Raw genomic sequence first — 20,826 nt, forward strand, 5'->3', positions numbered from 1 at the left:
ATTTAATGATGTTTCTACAGTGAAATGTCTGAATTCATGACAATTTAAAAATGCTCTCCCATCCAAACAAACAATGGCAAACAATTATATATTTTAATAGTCTTAAAACGTTCTATCATGACTTTGTGTTAAAGAAAAACAAAGCTTCAATTTGAATCATATTATCATCTGGTGCTTACCTAAGTAGAACTAGAAAATACACATTTCTTCACATTACCTCAGATGTATGCGTTCTCATCGAATCCAGCTTTAACGTCTTCTTGAATACTCTTGATTTCTTCGGGAGGAGCAGCAGGTAGAATGGCAAGCAATTCTCGATCGATCCTTTCTAGTCTTGCGGTGCTCTTCTCGTTATACTCCTGTTTATTCTTCAGGACAAGCTTTAAGATGCCTTTCTGTGCCTCATCACAGCTGTTCTGGAGCTGTTTTCGCTCATTCTCAAATTCTGGTTTATTTTTATCCATGGCCATCAGTTTGCCCAGTGAACTGACACGGTCCATCAGGTACTTGTTGGAAACATCTGTGTATGTTCCAGAGATCATATGGATCAGACTAGCAATGTTACAGGCTTGGGAAGCTTGAGTGTACAGCAGATCTTTTGAGAAGAGCTTTGCGTTGTAGGAGAGGGCTTGTGTTTTCTCAGATGTTGAGACAAAGTTTTTGAGAGTTTGGCTCATGCTGGTTTTTACAATGTTGGATACCATCTGAAAGAAGTGAACCATCTTCTCCCACTGCTCCTTCACTCTCCCCATGGCATCCATTCCTTTGACCAGCATCTCTATAGTAGTTTTTAAGTCAATCTCTTTCAGTTCACAATTTCTCATAGTGACCAGGATATCAGTTAGTTCCTTCTGGTTTTTCTCAAGGTTCTCCACACACTTCTCATAGGTCTCTCTTGTCTTGTTCAGCTGAGCTCGGGACTGCTCTATGACAAATCTGGCATTCTCTGTAGCCTTCTGGGAAGGACTCAAGTTCTGCGACTTGTTTTCTTCTTTAGACATCATTGGTGGTTTTTGAAAAATGGCTGGAGAATTTGTGATGTCTTTGCTTTTGCTATCAAAACTGCGAGCTAACTTGACCAGATCCGAGACCTCTTGTATTATCTCAGTGCTTTTGCCTTCGTCACATTTGCCATCTGGTGCATATTTTGCAAGGTCATTGCATATTTTTATGCCCTGTTTGCACAAGATCTGTGCTTGTTTCTCTGCTGGGCAGTCAGGGATTTTCTGTAAAGTTTCACTGATTCTTCTAAACTGTTTTTCTACAAAATCCGTCTTTGTGGTTTTGTCCTTCTGATCATATAGATTTGTCCAGTCAATGTCTTTCACCTTATCCTTCGCATTCATAAGTTGCTGCATCGTCTGTGCACAATTTAAAATCTCAGCTGACTTACTATATACATTGATTTCATCTATCACATCTCTTTCCTGAACTGGAGTGTAGCTCATAGCATTACATATCTTTGTTTTTGGAAAACACACCGATTGTGCTGGTTGAGAAATAAAAGATGCTAATCCATTAATCACGCCTGTAACGGTCTGTGTTATCCCACTCACAAAATCCATTCCAATCATTTCCCATCCATTGGGGAGAGAATCCATAGCTTTCTTGTAGCTCTCATGAGCCTCATCCAGTTCCTTCTCCATGGCACTCATTGCCTTCTCAGTCCTTTTCTTGGTTTCTAGTGCTGACTGCTCCTTCAGTTTGCCCTCTTCTATTTTTTTCTTGATTGCTGCCATCTCCTCCCCATAAAAGTACTCTGCATTCACACATGCTTCGAGCAGCTCTTGGATGATATTGATGACATCAGTGAAACGCTTTTCAGCGACATTAGACAACTCAAGACATTCATCAGCAATGACTCTGATATTGTTCAGCTGATCAGGAAGATGTGCTTTAACAACTTCATTATCACCTTGGAACAGAATCTTCACAGCTGTCTTCATGTAATCTGGAATTTGGGCGGTATGGAGGCGAATCTGATCCATGCTCTTATGGGCCTCATTAAATGCCCACCAACCAGAGTTACACACTTGCATGAGGCAAGCGCGAAAGGAATCAGGGTATGTGATGAATTTATAGCCATTTTTGGGTGTATTTTTATTGATAGAGAAATCTGTTGAGGACGAGATGAACACCAGCTCGCCCAGGATGGCTATAGATAGAGGGGCCGGAGTCAGATACTCTTCCCAGTTGGCATAGGGCTGCATTATAAGTTTGGTTTGGTTCCTCATGTCTTCAGCAGTAGTAAGACTTTGAGTAGATTTTAGGATTGCAGAATCCATGACTTTCCTGCTCCTGCTTAAAACAAAGATGAAATTTGAATGTAAATGACTTATGAGGGTTTCTCACTTTGTTGCTTGTATTGCACAATTTGCAGCATTCATCACAACAACTTTAATTAGACTATATATAGACTTAAATAGACGAGAGAAAGCGAGAGAGAGAGAGAGAGAGAGAGAGAGAGAGAGAGAGAGAGAGGATCAACATTCTGAACAGACACACTAGATATGAGCTGCTATTAATTCCGTAAAAAATATGGACGACGCGACTACATTCTCTTCCACTGTAGATAAGTGAAGCTCCCGTCGGTCCGAATATGGCGCTGACATCTTGCGCAGATTTTGGACCGGAGTCTGCACAGTAGTGGCCTCGGGACCGGAGTCTGCACAGTAGAGAGCAGGAAGTAGAGCCGCGATATCAAAAGCCACCCACACTCTCGCAGATGCAGAACAATTCATTACGTCGATGTGAGATAAACAGTTATGGAAATGTAGAAATTAAAGCTAAAGATCCAATTTCCTCACTCAAAAATCCTGAAAAAAGTCTGTTAGTGCCTCAGTGACAACTTCACTCAGAGAAGCCGTCAATCTCAGCTGTCAATCATGATGTCAGCGCAGTACAGCCTGACTCACTGCTTGAAATGTGATGTCATTAAATGTGCAGCAAATGTATTTTGAAGTTAAAATATTAGGCATGAGAACGTGACATTGCATTGAAAGTGACGTATTAGTTGTCTGACAGACTGCTGATGAACAGAAGGCTCACAATGCTCTGCTGTGCTACATTAAAAAATTGTCATTATTCATATTTAAAGCCAAAATACTTTTAAAGTGGACTTTTTTGAGACTTTCAAGGACCTCTTCTCATGACAAGCAGCCAACGAGGTATTTGTTTGTAAGTTGTGACGAAAGTGTCCATAATAGCGCTAAGCGCCATTTTGTGTTTGTTGTATTTTGTACTGTATTCATTTGCATATAGTTCCTACGACGTGAACCAGATTGGCCAAAGGAAAAACGGCTGTATGATGAGTATGCCGAAAAGCACCTCATGCCCACCGTGAAGTATGGTGGAGGATCTGTGATGCTGTGGGCCTGTTTCTCTTCCAAAGGCCCTGGGAACCTTGTTAGGGTGCATGGCATTATGAACGCTTTGAACTACCAGGACATTTTAAATAAAAACCTGATGGCCTCTTCCAGAAAGCTGAAGATGGGTCGTCATTGGGTCTTTCAGCAGGATAATGATCCAAAACATGTGCCAAAATCTACACAAAAATTGTTCAGCAGTTACAAACTCAATGTCCTCCCATGGCCATCTCAGTCCCCAGACCTCAACTCAATCGAAAACCTGTGGGGCGAGCTAAAGAGGAGAGTGCATAAGCGAGGACCCAGGACACTGGATGATCTAGAAAGATTGTGCAAAGGAGAATGGTCAAAGATCCATCTCTCTGTGTTCTCCAATCTTGTGAAATGTTATAGGAGGAGATTAAGTGCTGTATTGTTGGCAAAAGGGGGTTGTACAAAGTATTAACATCAGGGGTGCCAATAATTGTGGGACACATGATTTCAAGTGTTTGTTTTCTAAATGTGAATTATTATTTTTTATTTTTTTTATTTTATTTTTTTACCATCAAAGTAATGTACTTAAATGAAAGGTCTTTGCATTTGGGTTCTATGTTGTTTAAAAAAATTTTTTTTTAGAATTTTTAGAAGTCCACGACCTCAATACAAAGCTATTTTAAAAATGTAATTAAATATTAAAGTATTTCAATGTCTTTTAATTAATTAATTTATTTTTTAAATATAATTACATTAAATGATTGGTGTTGTGCTGCTGTTACTTCACCCTTGCTTGGCTGATTCAGTGGTTGAGGGTGGCCATTTTGTAGTCCTTAGTTCACAACACTTAAGTCTGCACTTAAGAATCAGTCTTAGACTTTACTAAAAGTTGCTCTTCTTCTAAGAGTATGGGCTTTGTAAACAAAAAGTGTCTTACAAAATTGAAATCAATATATTGTTTTATGTGAATGAGTAGGCACAATGGCCCTCATTTATCAAAAGTGCGTACACCAAATTTCCAGCGTACACCCAAAACCACGGTGACTTTGAGATTTATCAATATGGACGTTGGCGTACGGCACGCTCAAATCCTACGCCAGCTCAGGAGGTGGTGTACGCACGTTTTGAGTTAGTGCGAAAATGCAGAAAAACAATTCCTAACACCACAAAACGCACTGACAAAGATATGCTATAGTATGACCCACTGTAAAAAAACAACAACAACAACTAAAGCCATATTCACACGGGATAAGTAGGCTATTATCTGGGGACCTTGTGTGATTTAGAAATTACTCCCCCACTCTGAGTTTTGCGTGGCGCATTCGCACGGGATAAATTGTAATTTTACTCGAATTTACTGACTTATCTCCCGGATATGATGTAAAGACTTGAAAATGTTTTTTTCGTTATAGATATAGCTGTATGAAATTATAAACAGTCGTATCGATATCATTTTGATTGTTTTATAGTAATACAAATAATTTCGTTCAGTTAGAGAACAGACACAATTAAAAACGTAACTGAGCAATATAACAATATACGATGGATTCAGTTTCAAAGCTAAATGTAAAAGTGCCCATTTAAGCGAGTTGTCATTGTACTGTTCTGTTTTTGTGTTTTTCATTAAGAATAATATTAAACACACCATTCAAGCAATTTACTCCCAAATTGGTGATCATTCTAAAGTGAAAGTATAGGCCTAATCCGCGCGGCCGCACGGGAAGTCATAACTTGCGCATTATATGCAGCCTAGCTCCATTCTTCATGAAAGATAAAGATAGCAATGCGCACAGGACACAAAAACCTTGCAAAAATGACATACGATCCGCCTAATCCCGGCCAAATCACAGAGATGCCGATTCGCACGGGACTATATTATCACAGGACCTCGCTGTGTTTGGCGAAATATGGTAGGTCATTTGTGGGGGAATACATAACATATAGACATTGCCGATTCGCACGGGATTAAGATCACAGACATTCTCTGCAATTATTACAAATCACCAGAGGTCCCACATAATAGGCTACTAATCCCGTGCGAATAGGGATATAGTAATTATAAACTTCAGTGTTTATTTTTGTGCAACATGGACTTCAATGTTTAATTTGTGTGACTTTACCAAAGCATTTGATTTGTAGGCATATGTATTCCTCCAGTTGCGAGCCTGTGCGCTTTACCTGACGTTGGTTAGGCCCGGCAGCTGCGCACGGACTGGGACTGAAAATAATTCAGACTGACAAAATAATAAAAATGACATTCTTCTTCTTTTAAATAATAATAAAATAAATAATAATAATAACAACAACATTCTTCTTCTAAATAACAATAAGCGTCATAAGAAGAAGTAATAAGAAGAATCTTACAAATTCTCATGCAATTATTAATGTGAATGAATGACATCACATCATCATCACTATTGAACACCCCAATACATGTGACGTGATACGAAATTAAATGCTAATTATTTCAAAACAAGTGCTGTAAAATAATGAATTGTGATAGGTAATTCCTCATCCAAACAGCTATTTAAACTGGATTTCCACCGTACACCTTTTTGTGGGCGCCTTTAATCCCACTCTTTAAACTTCCAAATAAAACAATTTTGTTTTTTTTCCACTTCCCTGGTGATGGTCTCGATCTCCACGTCAGAGAAGTTTCGCTTCTTTGCCGTCTTCCGAGTGTCCATGGCGTAAAATGAGGGCATGGGGGAGGCAGAGACTTGAATATATAGGGGCGTGTTATTCTAATGACGATCGTTTTCAGCCGCGGCATTTATCAAAGGCAGGTATTGCGTACGCCTGGATTTCAGAGGTGCGCACAGCTTCATAAATCAGGCGGTGAGAGGAGTGTAAGCATAATCGTACGCCAATATATACGCCCGTTTCTACAAAAGATTGATAAATGAGGGCCAATGATTCTCACATCATTTTGAAGCAAAAACTCTAGGCAACAACAGCCATTAGTCATCTTGTGGACACATATCTATTGTGTGTTATGTGGCCTTATTTCAGTGTCTTAAATTTTTTGTTTTCTCAAAAACCACGCATAAACATTTATTCTCTCAAAAATACAAGCATGTATTGTACATACATGTTGCTCACATATTATGGTAGCCCAGTTTTTGCTGAATACAGTGTAATGACACTTTTGCCATTCATGTGTTTTTATAAGCAACTGAAAAAACACAAATGTCAGAGTATGACAAAACTTCTTAAGGGCTCCAAAACTGTGCAGACCCGTTGGAGTTGAGCCTAAAGCCAGGACATTTGCTCTACGTAGTCAAGCAGCTGTGGAGAAACAGCCAAGTGTGGAGGAATTGCGAAATTGATGGCCAGCACTGTTTCACGATGAACAGGTATAAACTAAATCATGTCATAAAACGTTTTACTGTATTAGGAGGCTCAAGACACTTTTTTAAGAGTATTAGACACTCATTTTTAGTCCCAGTGGTTCTCAAATTGTTCGCTGCTTACTCCCAGGTGTCCCTACTTTACGGAGAGTGAGTAGTTGTAAAATGGGTACAAAGTTACTGGGAACTAAATGGGAAGTAGTGATTTATCCTAATCAATTAAAGGGATAGTTCACCCCAAAATGAAAATTCTGTCCTCATTTGCTCACCCTTAAGTTGTTCCAAACCTGTATGAATTTCTTTGTTCTGCTCAACACAAAAGGAGATATTTGCCAGAATGTATGTAACCATGCAGATTTCGCTCCCCATTGACTCCCATAGTATTATTTTTTCCTACTATGGTAGTCAATGGGGGGTGAGCTCGCTTTAGAAGGACTTTATTGACCCCTCGGAGCCGTGTGGATTACTTTTATAATGGATGGATACACTTTTTTGGTCTTCAAATTTTGGGCAGCCATTCACTGCCATTATAAAGCTTGAAAGAGCCAGGATATTTTTAATATAACTCTGATTGTATTAGTCTAAAAAAGGATGTCATACACACACCTAGGATGACTTAAGGGTGAGTAAATCATAGGATAATTTTCGGGTGAACTATCCCTGTAAACTTAAAGTTAAAAATACAAAATTATGAAACCTTGCCTTTAGCCACTAAAACTATTTGCTCAGGAACAAATGATAGATTAATGAGACTAAAGATTACCTGTTATATTTACCCAAAATGAATTATATCTCATGTTAAACCACTATGGAGACATAAGAGCCAGCAGCAAATTTCAGAAGAACTGGCCGAGGTAAGGCTTCTCTCTGCTGGTTCATTAGCTGTGAATGACCCCTGACGCCCTGTAGCTCACATCTCAGAAATCGCTAAAGCAAATTTTCAAATAGGCACTATCTTTATTAATAACATGCATATTCACACCTAAAAAAACTCTTAAAACTACATTCTGTGATGACAAATGTATAAAATTATAGTGGGTTTGGACCTCACTGTGAGAAATGCTGCAAGTGGAGTGATACAAATGACAAAACAGTTCCCATGGCTATACTCGTAAAATATCACAGACCGGAAAGACCTCTAAGCCAATCAGATTCTATGACTAGAAGTAACTGTTGTTTAAATGGGTGCATCTCAATCAGCTAGTTTAGTACTCGGGCACTGATCAGGGAGTCAGCCATTTTAAGGGCAGTCTCAATAGCAAAATCCTTCAAGTGCACTGGAATGTTTACTCCATAAAAACTTCCACAATGCACCTTGAAAACCAGAGAGCATGGATGCTCACTATGCTCCCTTACCAGAAATTAGTTCACATTTCTAATGTGTGAAAAGTAAAAACCCATAAGCCAACTCAGTTAATATAACCACACGATAGAATATTTGAAAAGACAAGCAGTTATTTTTTTATTATTATTTTATGTAGTGAACAAATCTAGTTAACATTTATAATTACTACTTAACGGTAATGTTGTACAGATATCTAACAGAACAATATCTTTAAAGAGCTTTAGATCGTTCTCTGGGATGCGTTTTCATGAAAATCGAATGTAAAGAGTTTTATCCCTAAAAACAGATTAGCTTATAACGCTAGTAAAAAATCGCTAGTTAATACCACTGACAAGGCTCAAAATAGCCTCACACTAACACAGTAGCATAATGAGGGTCCCTACATGCAAACCGAAGCATTGTGAACTATGTAAGTGTACAAACAGTTTAATAAGAAGATACTTTATAAAGACAGTACATTACGCGTATACAGACAGGAGCCATCTTGGAAAACAGTCTCGACGAATCAGGCCATGAACGCTGTGCTAAGCTGCACTTAATTCCTATCGACCAGCTCACTTAGCATAGCATTCGTGGCTCGACTTGTCGAGACTGTTTTCCAAGATGGCTCCTGTCTGTATACGCGTAATGTACTGTCTTTATAAAGTATCTTCTTATTAAACTGTTTGTACACTTACAAAGTTCTCAATGCTTCGGTTTGCATTTAGGGACCCTCATTATGCTACCGTGTTAGTGTGAGGCTATTTTGAGCCTTGTTAGTGGTATTAACTGGTGATTTAATTTTACTTATTATATGCCCCATTGACTAGCGTCATAAGCTAATCTGTTTTTAGAGATAAAACTCTTTACATTCGATTTTCATGAAAACGCATCCCAGAGAACGATCTACTCAGTAACCATGTGTTAATTACCCCTAGGTTAATTTTTCACCAGAGTCCTATAATATCCTATAATATCAATGATTTGGTCCCAACTTTATATTAGGTGGCCTTAATTACTATGTACTTAAATAAATAAAAAAATAAGCACAATGCACTTATTGTGTTCATATTGTATTGCAAAACACTTTTGCTAATTATTGAGGTGGATACGGGTAAAAGTTAGGGACAGGTGTGGTGGTATGAGTAAGATTAAGGGTAGGGTTAGGTGTAAGGGAAGGGTCAACAGTGTAATTATAAATGTAACTACAGAAATTAATTGCAGATGTGATTACATGCAGGTAATTTTTTTGTATAAAATTATTAATTAACTAAGACATCCTAATACAAAGTGGGTCCAATGATTTTGTACCCAGGTGAGCCAGGGTCCTTACCAATGACCGCATTCGTGTACATGACATGCTGATTCACAAGCCATGAAGATGATTAAGCACACCCGATATATCCACCTTTTTCCTAGCAAGTCTACTATGTTTTAAATTATGGGAGGCAATTCTGGTTTGGAGACATTCCACTAAAGAATGTTGTCTAATAATCATTTTAATTTATTAACTTTGACATTTTTATGCCTTATATTTTTCAGCTATGCCTATTGATAAGTTAGGAAGTTTAGTTATCAATTGTTTCTCTCTATGTTCTTTTTTAAACATATAAATTAAAAAAAGGGGGATTGTGGGCTGGTTTTGAGCAATGAACTTCCTGGCTGTAAATATGCCCCACTCTGGCCCTGGTTGCAGTGACAGTAATTTCTTTATTAAAAACAGGCAAAACACCCTGTTATTATAGTATCAAAAAAATACAAAGAATGGTTCCCAATCTTGACTTTTGACAATGTGTTACGGTTTAAAAAAATGTTTTAAATTGAAATTCAGTATCATTAAAGCATTTGGTAACATGGTAACATAAACAGAGATTGTGAATGACTATGAAATGTCGAAATGTATGAAAAGTTTCAAATGTTGCTAATGAATAAAAAAAAACTTAATTTGGTGCATTTTTACTTTTTATTCCATTTAGTTTTAGTATTTATTCGTTTTTTTTATCTAACATTCATTTGTTATTTTATTTTAGTTAATGAAATGTTTTTTAATTAAGTTTCAGTTTTGATTATCTATTATGAATCAGCACTCCTGCCGTTTATTTGTAATTTTTTTTTACATTTATTGATTGAGGCGAGTACATAGTAGTTAAAGACACCTAATATATGGACCTGATTAAATATGTTAATATAATTAGTCATTTTAATTGTAATTGCCTTACCTTGTTGAAAGAGTTTCTTCAAAGCTTAGGTTAAGGTCTGGTTGAATGGTGAAATTAACGCATGCTTCTGTTTTTATTGCCATCTGAAAGGGGCGGAGGTGGAAAATGAGGACTTGGGGAGGAGTAACTAGAATGATTACTCATGCTATTAATATTGTTCTGTATGTAGATGGCGACAAAATCCTGCTTTTCTCAAAAGCCAGTTGGTGGTAAGGGAGGCCCATTTTCAGCCTTAATGCTCAAAACCAGCCGACAACCCTTTTTTTAAAGCTACACTGTGTAACTTTTTTAGTCTATTCTTAGCTAAAAACACTTAGTTCTTTCAAAAATATATGTGCTCATTAATGTATATTTACTTCTTTCAAGTAATAAAGTATTCTCGTAAGTTTATAATATGCCATTGAAAATACATAAGGTAATGGGATCTAACGGTGGTCGCCATGCTGCCCCTCCATCTTGAAAGTACATTAGCCAAAGAGGGACATACCCGTAAATTCAAGCTTCGCCTTTCGCGTTTTAACCGGTTTTAATACTCGACACTGTACAAAATTCTCTGCCTCGCGCATGTGCGCGTCAACTTGTTCAGACTTGTCTGGTGCATGTGCAGAGAGTTTTCATCTCAGCAGCGTCCAGTAACAGAGTTATACAGAGTTTTCCTGGCTTGTTTATTCCTCAAAAGTCTGTTTTTCCTTGTGTGGTATTTCTGTGTAGTGATGCGCGGGTCGTCTCATAACCCGCGGGCCCCGCGGGTAACCTGCGGGTCGGGTTGGGGCGGGTTAAGAAATCTTCACTTATTTGCGGGGCGGGTTGGGGCGGGTCATTAAAAACAAAATAAAAAAATCTATGTATGTTGCCTGCAATTCCCTATAGCCTATATAAAATATTTGGGAGTATCTATTTTCATATTTTATTAGGTTTTTTGATAAGGTTACAATATGAAAGCCGTAGCAACGTAACTTGCATGATGTCCCCAAGCCTTTGGCATCACGCGGCACGTCATGACAGCTGCGCCGAGCAGCTCCCACCACCGGCAGCCACGACAACAAAAACGGAGAGATAAAAGTGAAGATGGAAGACGAGGTGCTGGAGTCTAGCCGAAATAGATTAAACCCTGGTACAGTGGACGCCATTCTTTTTTTGCACAGCGAATGTAAACACGCTATGAACATTTCTGTGTGCTAAATAAAACAAAAGTTTAGTGGTTATGTAGCGTAGGCTATAAACTGCCTATACAAATCTGAAATAAAAAATGGTTAAGCCTTCAAGATCCAAACGCTACTTTGGTGAAAATTAAAGGTTGAAAATCTTTATCATTATCTTGTTATTAATATGACCTGATTTATGATTAATGGTCGCGGATGCGGGGCGGGGCGGGGCGGGTTTTAAAATTGATACACTGGTGCGGTGCGGGCTGGGGCGGGCCAAATAATTTCATAAAAGCAGGACCCGCGGGTTGGAAAAAAAGCCGACCCGCGCATCACTATTTCTGTGCGTTAATAACTCCGTAAGTAATAATAGTTATTGTCATTGTAGATGTGTTTCAGAGTGTGTCATCGCGTAATTCAGTTGATATCACCTCAGAAGTATTTTTGTGTCAACATACAATAGCGTAATGCTCACCTATTTGAAAAATCATTCAGTTATTTTGTTATCAACAATGTTTATTCGTTTATAGAAAATATTTGCTTGTAATGTATGTTGATGGAAATATGTATCAGGTCTGATCGGCATTAACAAGTGTACAGTTATACAGAGCGCACTGCAGTGCTAACATTAAAGCGGCGCACACACTTTTGTAACCGGACACCGCTTGTTAGCAGCGGCAGCTCCGCTCCTTTTAATGCAGCTGCATTTAGCGCCTTTATTTGGCACAATAAGCTCTGGTTCACGGTTACATTAAATAAATGTAACTTATAAGTATAGTTATACAGTTCTTAACTGTGTATGTATATTTACCATCCTTATTTGTTCTCTCACAGAAACCACATTTATGTACATATCCACGCAAACCTGTTTATGCCTTGCAATTGGATGACTGAATAAACATTACTATCATCAAAGTTCACTCTGGATTAGCTGCAGTTCTTTCTAGCCGAATAATTAGGCCAGTTGAGTTCCAACCATCCCACTGCGCACAGAATATCCCACAGGCACCTTGTCGAATGTGGACGAGGTCGAACTGGAAGCCATGTTAATCTTGGACTAAATCGGCCACCGTAGGAGTTGAAACGAAATCGGAATTGAGAGGAACAGAAACTAAAATGCACTGGATGGTCATATACCTTTTCACCACTAGACACTACACACAGTGTAGCTTTAAGGGTATGTTTCACCTAGAATATCCAGATAAACAAATCCATACATACTAAACTTCTTAAGCAAACATTCTGCAATCAAACTTATGACTAGGCACGGTTTAAAAATACACCACATAAGTCAATTATTAAAATGAATATCAGATCTCTGTATGGATTATATTCTTATATGAAACATTACACCACTTGATGAAAAACCTTGCTCTTGTCATGATGACAAGAAAACATACAGAATTCATACTATATATATATATATATATATATATATATATATATATATATATATATATATATATATATATATATATATATATATATATATATATGGGTGACACTGGTAACACTTTATAATAACCACACACTTTTGAGCATTAGTTAAGCATTAGTAAATAGTTAATTCATCATTTATAAAACATTAATAGGCATTAATTAAGCAGTTTATTAATACAGCGGTAACGCTTTACAATAAGGTTGTATTAGTTAACATTAGTTAATGCATTAGTTAACTTGAACAACACCTCTGTTCAGCATTAGTTAATCTTTGTTAAAGTTAGTTCATAAAAATCCAACTGTTCATGGTTTGTTCATGTTAGTTCACAGTGCATTAATTAATGTTAGCAAGATTTTAATAATGCATTAGTAAATGTTGAAATTAACATTAACAAAGATAAATAAAAGGTTTATAAATGCAGTTCATTATTACTTCATGTTAACTAATGTAGTTAACTAATGTTAACTAATGAACCTTATTGTAGAGTGTTACCAATACGGCTATAAATGTGATATTCTCTACATATAAGCATATCTATGTGTTTAACCCTCCTGTTACCCTCAAATTTTATAAAAAAAATTATCCACTGGGGTCAATTTGACCCCAGCAATTTAAACCTCCAGAATGATTTTTTTTTACAAAGGTTTGTGTCTCAGGTAATTTATGTATTTGTTGACTACTTAAATAGCCTTTTAAATTAAAATCCACCTTTCACCCCCACCACCCCATCCCTTATACATCCAGAATACCCATTGCACGACTATGCACAAATTTGCAAATCACCATAAAATCTTACTGATTGACCTAAAATGGGAAAAGTATATATATTTTTGGTGTTTTATTTGTTTTATTATATTACTAAGTATAGATTTTTATAATTTATAACATTTGGAAAAAAAAAAAACTATTTATTTTATCAAGGATAGTAACACGAGTTATGTTTGGGGTCAATTTGACCCCAGGAAAAACAAACACAATTTCAAACATTCAGAAGGATTTTATTTCTAAAACAGAACAGCATTACTACCAGAACATCAGTAAGGAACACAAAACAGTTCATTAACTAAAGAAAGAAAGAAAGATTTACAAAACCACCTATAAAAAGTAAATTTGAGCATTGTGTCAGGAATTGTTTTATGAGACTAAGTGCTTTATGCAAATATATGAGTTAGACAGAATAAAAACAGCATAGACAGAATATGAACAGCATATTGTTTTTTTTTACATACAGCTCACCATAAGGTACATTCCAGCCTTTTGTCTGCACTACTTTGATCATGATGGTCAGAAAGTGTGTGCGTGCTCCTTGCAGATGTATTTTTTTGCATTTCACACAAGTGATGCTGGTCTTGGTGTCATTTCTGTTGGGACAGACCTGGCACCTGGCACGTTTCCTGCCTGCAGTTTGAACCAATGGAGTGTGGGTCTCCATTTGGATGTCCTTCACAACAGTTGCAGCAGCCGTTGATGCTCTTGGAATGCACCGTCTTCTCTCGATGTGAGGTTTCACTAGCTCGTAACCCAGCTGCTCCAGGAAAATTCTCCTTCGACTCAGTTTTCCGCTGTTCCAGTCCTTGTTTATTTCACTCCATAACACAAAGGCATTGTAGGCGCTCACATCAATGATGTTGAAGAAAATGACAAGAGGCCAACGGGCAGTCATGCGTCTGCAGCTGTAGGTGGCTGTGACCTTGTCCAAATTATTAACTCCTCCCTTTGTCTCATTGTAATCCAGGACCATTTGTGGTTTTCGGTCTTCTCTGGTGCTCAGAACAGCATCTTTGTGCATAGTGCTCATTAGCAGGACATTTTTCCCTTTCTTGGGGCAATAACTGAGACGACAGTGGCATTTTCAGTGAAGGCAAACATTGAAGATGTTACCTTCCTGTTCTTCATCACAAGAAGCTCAGAGGGAAGTTCTGGCTTATTTTTTCTCACTGTCCCCAACATGGTAACTTTCCTTTTTAGCAGTTCTTCGCCCAGGGCGTACGATGTGAAAAAATTATCACATGTAATGTTATGGCCATTCAGTCCCTCAGCCATGTCTAGTACCACCCTCATGCCCTGATTTTTTTCAGGTGCTTCTCCAGGGGATTTACCTGTGTACACTTGCATATTCCAGGCATAGCTGGACTGTGCATCACATGAGGCCCATATTTTTATGCCATATTTGGCTGGTTTGCTTGGTATGTACTGTCTGAAGGGACAGCGACCACGAAATGGAACCAGACATTCATCCACAGTGATGTGGGGGCCTGGATTGTAAAGAAAGGGTAATCGCTGGACCCACTTGTCCCATACATCCCGTATTGCTGCGAGTTTGTCACGCTCTCGTCTGCCCTGTCTTGTTTCTTTGTCATCAAAGCGTATGACACGGGAGAAAACATGGAATGTCTTTAGAGACATGGTGGCTGGAAATATTGCCCTTCCAGTGTCAGCATTCCAAAGGCTTGCTGTTGCTTCTCCTTTTGACTTGTAGACTCCTGCCAAAATGAGCAACCCAATGTAGGCTTGCAAGTCAGTCACATCAAAGTCTTTCCAACCATCCCCATACACACGGCTACCCTCTAAGTTTGTCATTTGAAGTATATCATTTTCAATTGATGGTGTAATGAAAAGCTCAAATGCTGATTTTATATGTTGGACATGGCTGACGGCATATCTAGTGGGCCCTGGAACCATTTTTATGACATTAGCAGCACTAAGTCTACCCTGTCGTTCAAGTGGGGAGCGGGACCATGATAACTTTCCATTTTTGGAACGTAATGGGTCTGCTGTTGGTTGAGAGACAACAGGAGGGTCAACAGTAGGAAACTCATTCTCATCTGAGGAGGATGCCTCATAATCAGGGTCCTCAATATTATCATCTGTCTCAGACACATTCTCCTCTATGTCACTTTCACTGTCAAAGAACTGAGACAAAATCTCATTGACAGAGAATCGTTGCTTAGATGTCATTTTCAAATGAAATAGATAGAGAACATAAAGACAGAGCACACAGAGCACAAAAAGAAATGGTTTAGAATAGCTTCTGTTCACACTTTTATAATGTTTGCTCCTCCCCTTTGTTTGGTAAACCATGAGAATTAGGTGTTCCCCTCCCCCATAGCACAGGAAATATCAAAGTTCTCGCAAGATTTAGGTGTTCCTCTCCCCCATAGCATGGGAAATATCAAAGTTCTCACAAGAATTAGGTGTTCCCCTCCCCCATAGCACGGGAAATATCCAAGTTCTCGCAAGAATTAGGTGTTCCCCTCCCCCATAGCACGGGAAATATCCAAGTTCTCGTAAGAATTAGGTGTTCCCCTCCCCCATAGCACGGGAAACATCAAAGTTCTCATGAGAATTATGTCCCATGTCATGTGAACTATAGTGGTTCTCGCAATACTGCAGATATGGTTGGGTTAGGTTTGAGCCCTAAACAGAGGGAAGTTTTTGAATATTATATTGAATATGTAAAATTATAATGAACATTATAAAATTATAACATGTTATAGTGACCTCAATAAAACAACCCAAATAAATGTGTGTACAATTTTGATATTTCTTATGTTTTATACAGCTAAAAGAGCCTGGGGTCAAATTGACCCCAAGGAACACCGATGTTACAAAATGTGTACAAGACATTGAAAAAATATCAGCAGGTCAATTTTATGTTTATGAGGTTGTCCCCATTAAATTAGGAAAAGTCATTAAATCTGAAGCAAAAAAAAAAAAAGTCAATCATGTATTTACAGATGTTGAACATTGAATGGGGTCAAATTGACCCCAAAGATAATAGGAGGGTTAATAGTTGTATTTTCATGCTTTATTAATGATTAATTTATCATTTTTAAATTAAGTATTAAATGATTTACAAACCAGTTATTTAGGAGTCAGTGGTTCATAAGATCATTTAGAAAGTGTAAGTAAAGGATTAATAAACTATCTAAATGTACGTTTATATATGAAGACTTCAGATGCAAAAGCCTCTAAGTCCGTCTGACGTTTTTCTTTAAAATAAGCATTTTTGTCAGGCTCCTATGTATAGGTTTCTACCTAAGTACCGGTACTTCTGAAGGGGCTGAGGCTGGGATTTAGTGGGTTTGAAGTGAAAGTATTTTATGAACTTGTACTATATGCGGAGAGCATTCACTCAGTATCGTTATCTCATTTTTGACCGAAGTGGCTTTTAGAGGCTTTTGCATCTGAACTCTTCATATCTTATTATTTAGACATGTAGAAATAGTTACTCGGTGTGTTAATGAATGCTCTATTAAAATGTATCCCTACTGTAATTCATGATTAATTCAGGTAGTTATAAAACATTAGTAGTTGTCAGTTAACTCTTTTTGTGAGCTCATCTAAAGTGAGGGCTATGTATGCCTCGTAAAGCTTTTACAAAGGAGATTTAAAGGCTCAGTTATCATCAAAAAACAGCAAACGGAAACAAACACAACACAGTGATACAGAACATAGATATATTTATTTAAAAATTCAAAAAATGACACTGTACAACTGTACATTTGATATAATTGAAAAATATACCTCTGCAATGTCATAGAAAAATAAAATTCCTGTACACCTCCAGAAAACATCAAATGAAACTAAGCCTATGCAATCTGATATAAAAATAAATTTCTGTAAAGTGTAACATTGCTGAATAAAAATGTACCAGTGGATTACAGGAGTGCCAAAATACAACAAATAACATCTGTATAAAACAATAGTAATATAATAAAATATTTTGCAGTGTCAAAACTACCTCATAACTAGCTTTAAAACATTAGAGAACAGCAGTGCAAAAGAGAACTGAGCCTTTATATCTCCTTTGTAAAAGCTTTACGAGGCATGAATAGTCCTCACTTTAGATGAGCTGACAAAAAGAGTTAACTGGCAACTACTAAATGTTTTATTACTACTTGAATTTATCATGAATTACAGTAAGAATACATGTTGATAAAGCATTTATAAACACACTGAGTAACTATTTCTATATGTCTAAATAATACGATGTATAAACGTGCATTTAGATAGTTAATATAAAGTGTTACCGTAACGCTTTACAATAAGGTTTCATTAGTTATCATTAGTTAATGCATTAACTAACATGAACTAACCGAGCAATACGTTTGTTACTGTATTTGTTGATCTTTGTTAACGTTGGTTAATAAAAATACAGCTGTTCATGGTTTGTTCATGTTAGTTCACGGTGCATTAAATAATGTTAACAAGATTTTAATAAAGTATTAGTAAATGTTGAAATTAACATTAACAAAGATAAATATAAGTGCAGTTCATTCTTAGTTAATGTTTACTAATGTAGTTAACTAATGTTAAGTAATGAACCTTATTGTAAAGTGTTACAGATATATGATTTAAGAAGAATAAAAACATGTGGTACAGAAACTTTATTCCATAATTTGTAGGAATAGCATTGTGTTCTCAAAAAACAAAAAACATAATTGCTGCTTAAGTTTCACTCTTTATTCCAGTGATATTAAACCTCATTTAAAAAAAAAAATTGAGAATATTAATCCTTTTGATTAACATTTGATGAATTACAGTTTAAGTCACTTCCATATTGGCTTCAAGAGAAACTGGGGGAGGTTGCCGCCTGGTTTAGATTAATGTGCCCATAGTCTTAGAAGAAAAAAGTTCTGCCTCTTACAAATTGAACATTATTCACTTGGGCAGAGCCAGGCCCGGATTATGAACAAATAGGGCCCTGGGGCTATAGCTAGGGTTGCCACCTTAAGTGTGGCAAAATAAGGGACACCCATTCAAGAGTACCCTTGACAGGGTACTCTTGACAACTTGACAGCTCAATAATAAACCATAAGAAAACATGAGATCAATTATGTGACACAAAAGAAGTAATTTGGAGAAAGTTTGTAACCAGGCTTCTTTGGGGGCACAATTGACTTCCATAGTAATCTTCCTATGTGTTCAACATAACAAAGAAATGTATACATGTTTGGAACAACTTGAGGGTGTGTAAATTATGACAGAATTTTCATTTTTGGTGAACTGTCCCTTTAAGCAGTCATTCTGAACCAGTAATCACTTTATTGAATTTCAAATATGTTTATTTCTTTTTTATTCATTTACTTAAATTATGACTATATTATCAAGTAATTATTTGTCCAAATTTAATCTAAATATTTTTTTAAATGTCATAAACTTTATATGACAGGATTATTTATTATGTATGATTAATATAGCCTAGCTAAATTATAAATTAATAATAACATTTATTAGGCTATAATCTATTGATTAACGTGTCTAAAAAATAATAATTCTGTCTGCCAAGCTCTGATAATATATGGAATATATTTTATTAATATATTATCCATAAAAAAACCCCTATAGGCCTATACCTTTAGAAGCACAGATGTGTCTGTCAGCGCTGCTGCTTTAAGTCAGACAGTCTGAGCAACTGAAATGCTTCTTTACTGCTGCAGATTTTCTATCATCTGCGAGGTTTGCACTTCGTATCAGCTGCTCATTATTGCTTTAGCACTGCTCAGTGCGCGGCCAACCACCAGGGTTGCCAGGTTTTCACAACAAAACCCACACAATTGGTGCTCAAAACAAGCCCAATCACAAGCGTTTCAGGGGGGCTTTTCCGGTAAAAATTGCATTTGGGGGGTAAAATATGTGTTCTCTTTCATAGGTTCACTCGACGCTGCGTCACTTTAATGACGTAATGGGACGCCCTCTGGCACTGCATGAAAAGTGGGATTTTCGTCAGTATGTGACACTGTAGATTGCCGTGAAACTTCAGGTTTACGACTGTGCACGGCAATTTGCAGGCAACACCGAAAACTGCCGTAAATTGTCGGAAATTGACGTGGGCCTTGCTTGGCAGTTTTCCCCCCCTCCCCTTGATTCTAGGGGAGGCTTTATCATGTAAATGAACATGCTGTGAGCTACACAAATGCAAATCAGAGTAGCAGCAGGGGGAGTTTTATCTAGGTTCTGAATTTTTTTGACTAAAACAAGTTTAAAGTTTAAGTTAAAATGTTAACTTAAATTTAAGTTCAATGTACTCGTTTTAGTTCACATTACTACATTTTTAGGGCAACCAGTTTGCTCCAATTTTTTAAGTAGATTCAACTTGTCCGGGCTCACAGTGTAGATTAATTACTCTGTATGTCATTAGCAATAACCAATGTTATGTAAAAAAAATAAAAAAATACAGGACAGCAGTTCATGTCTTCAACCTTTAGAGAGGTTATGTGATGCAACAAGACAATGAACCAAAGCACACAAATAAATCAAGTAAAGCATACAGTTTACATACCAACATTAATTTTTCCACCCTGCACTGTGAATGATTTTTTAAATGGCTATTAATCATAAATGTGAAAAGTACAAGTTTGAGTGTTTATAGTTAAGTCAGATTGTGTTTTTCTGTAATTGTCATTTAAATTGAGCTCACACCACATTTTATGAATTATCAATGCAGATTTTCAAGAGGTGGTTTCCTGGACAGGGTTTAAATTATGCCAAGAGTAGGCCTTAATCTATTTAATCGTGAGTTAAAAAATTGTTGCCTGGAACAAAGATTAAGCACAGATTACTAACACCTGGACTATGAGTCCTGAACTAAAATAAACTGGATTCATTTACAGTTTTATCTAATTGCTTACACACAATTTCTGAAAATATGGCTCCATTTCTTGTAACTCTACACACAAAACATCAGACATCTCTTGCAAAAGCAACACTTTGTGCAAAACTATTTTAACTATTTCCAAAAATGTTGTTTTTGCATATATCTAACTACACAATGCACAACTGAGGAATTTACAGTTGAACTGAAATCAACTGAACTGAATCAACACTGAAGTCACTTGAGCTGAATATTGACACTATATTGGCTTGTTAGAGCCGGTTTACAGCAGAATTTGTTTTGAACTTGTTACTGAAGCTGCTATGAAACAATAAATTTTGTTGTATGCATATTCTTTCTTTCTCAAACCTTAGTTTTGATTTCTAAGTGATCAATTTATGTATGTGTTTTC

The 20,826-nt window shown here is 36.9% G+C and overlaps 1 protein-coding gene across 1 annotated transcript; it reads right to left on the reverse strand.

Moving 5' to 3' along the window:
* Positions 1-218: 218 nt before the first annotated feature.
* On the reverse strand, positions 219-2,285 carry LOC307126287 (uncharacterized protein; the record flags this gene model as incomplete). The annotated part of the gene is made up of 1 exon (XM_079816752.1): positions 219-2,285. One exon carries the CDS (start codon positions 2,283-2,285, stop codon positions 219-221), a length of 2,067 nt encoding a protein of 688 aa, XP_079672878.1.
* Between the last annotated feature and the right edge of the window lie 18,541 nt (positions 2,286-20,826).

The sequence above is a fragment of the Gobio gobio genome, assembly GCF_949357685.1.
Source record: "Gobio gobio genome assembly, chromosome: 5".
In the NCBI taxonomy this organism is placed as follows: Eukaryota; Metazoa; Chordata; class Actinopteri; order Cypriniformes; family Gobionidae; genus Gobio; species Gobio gobio.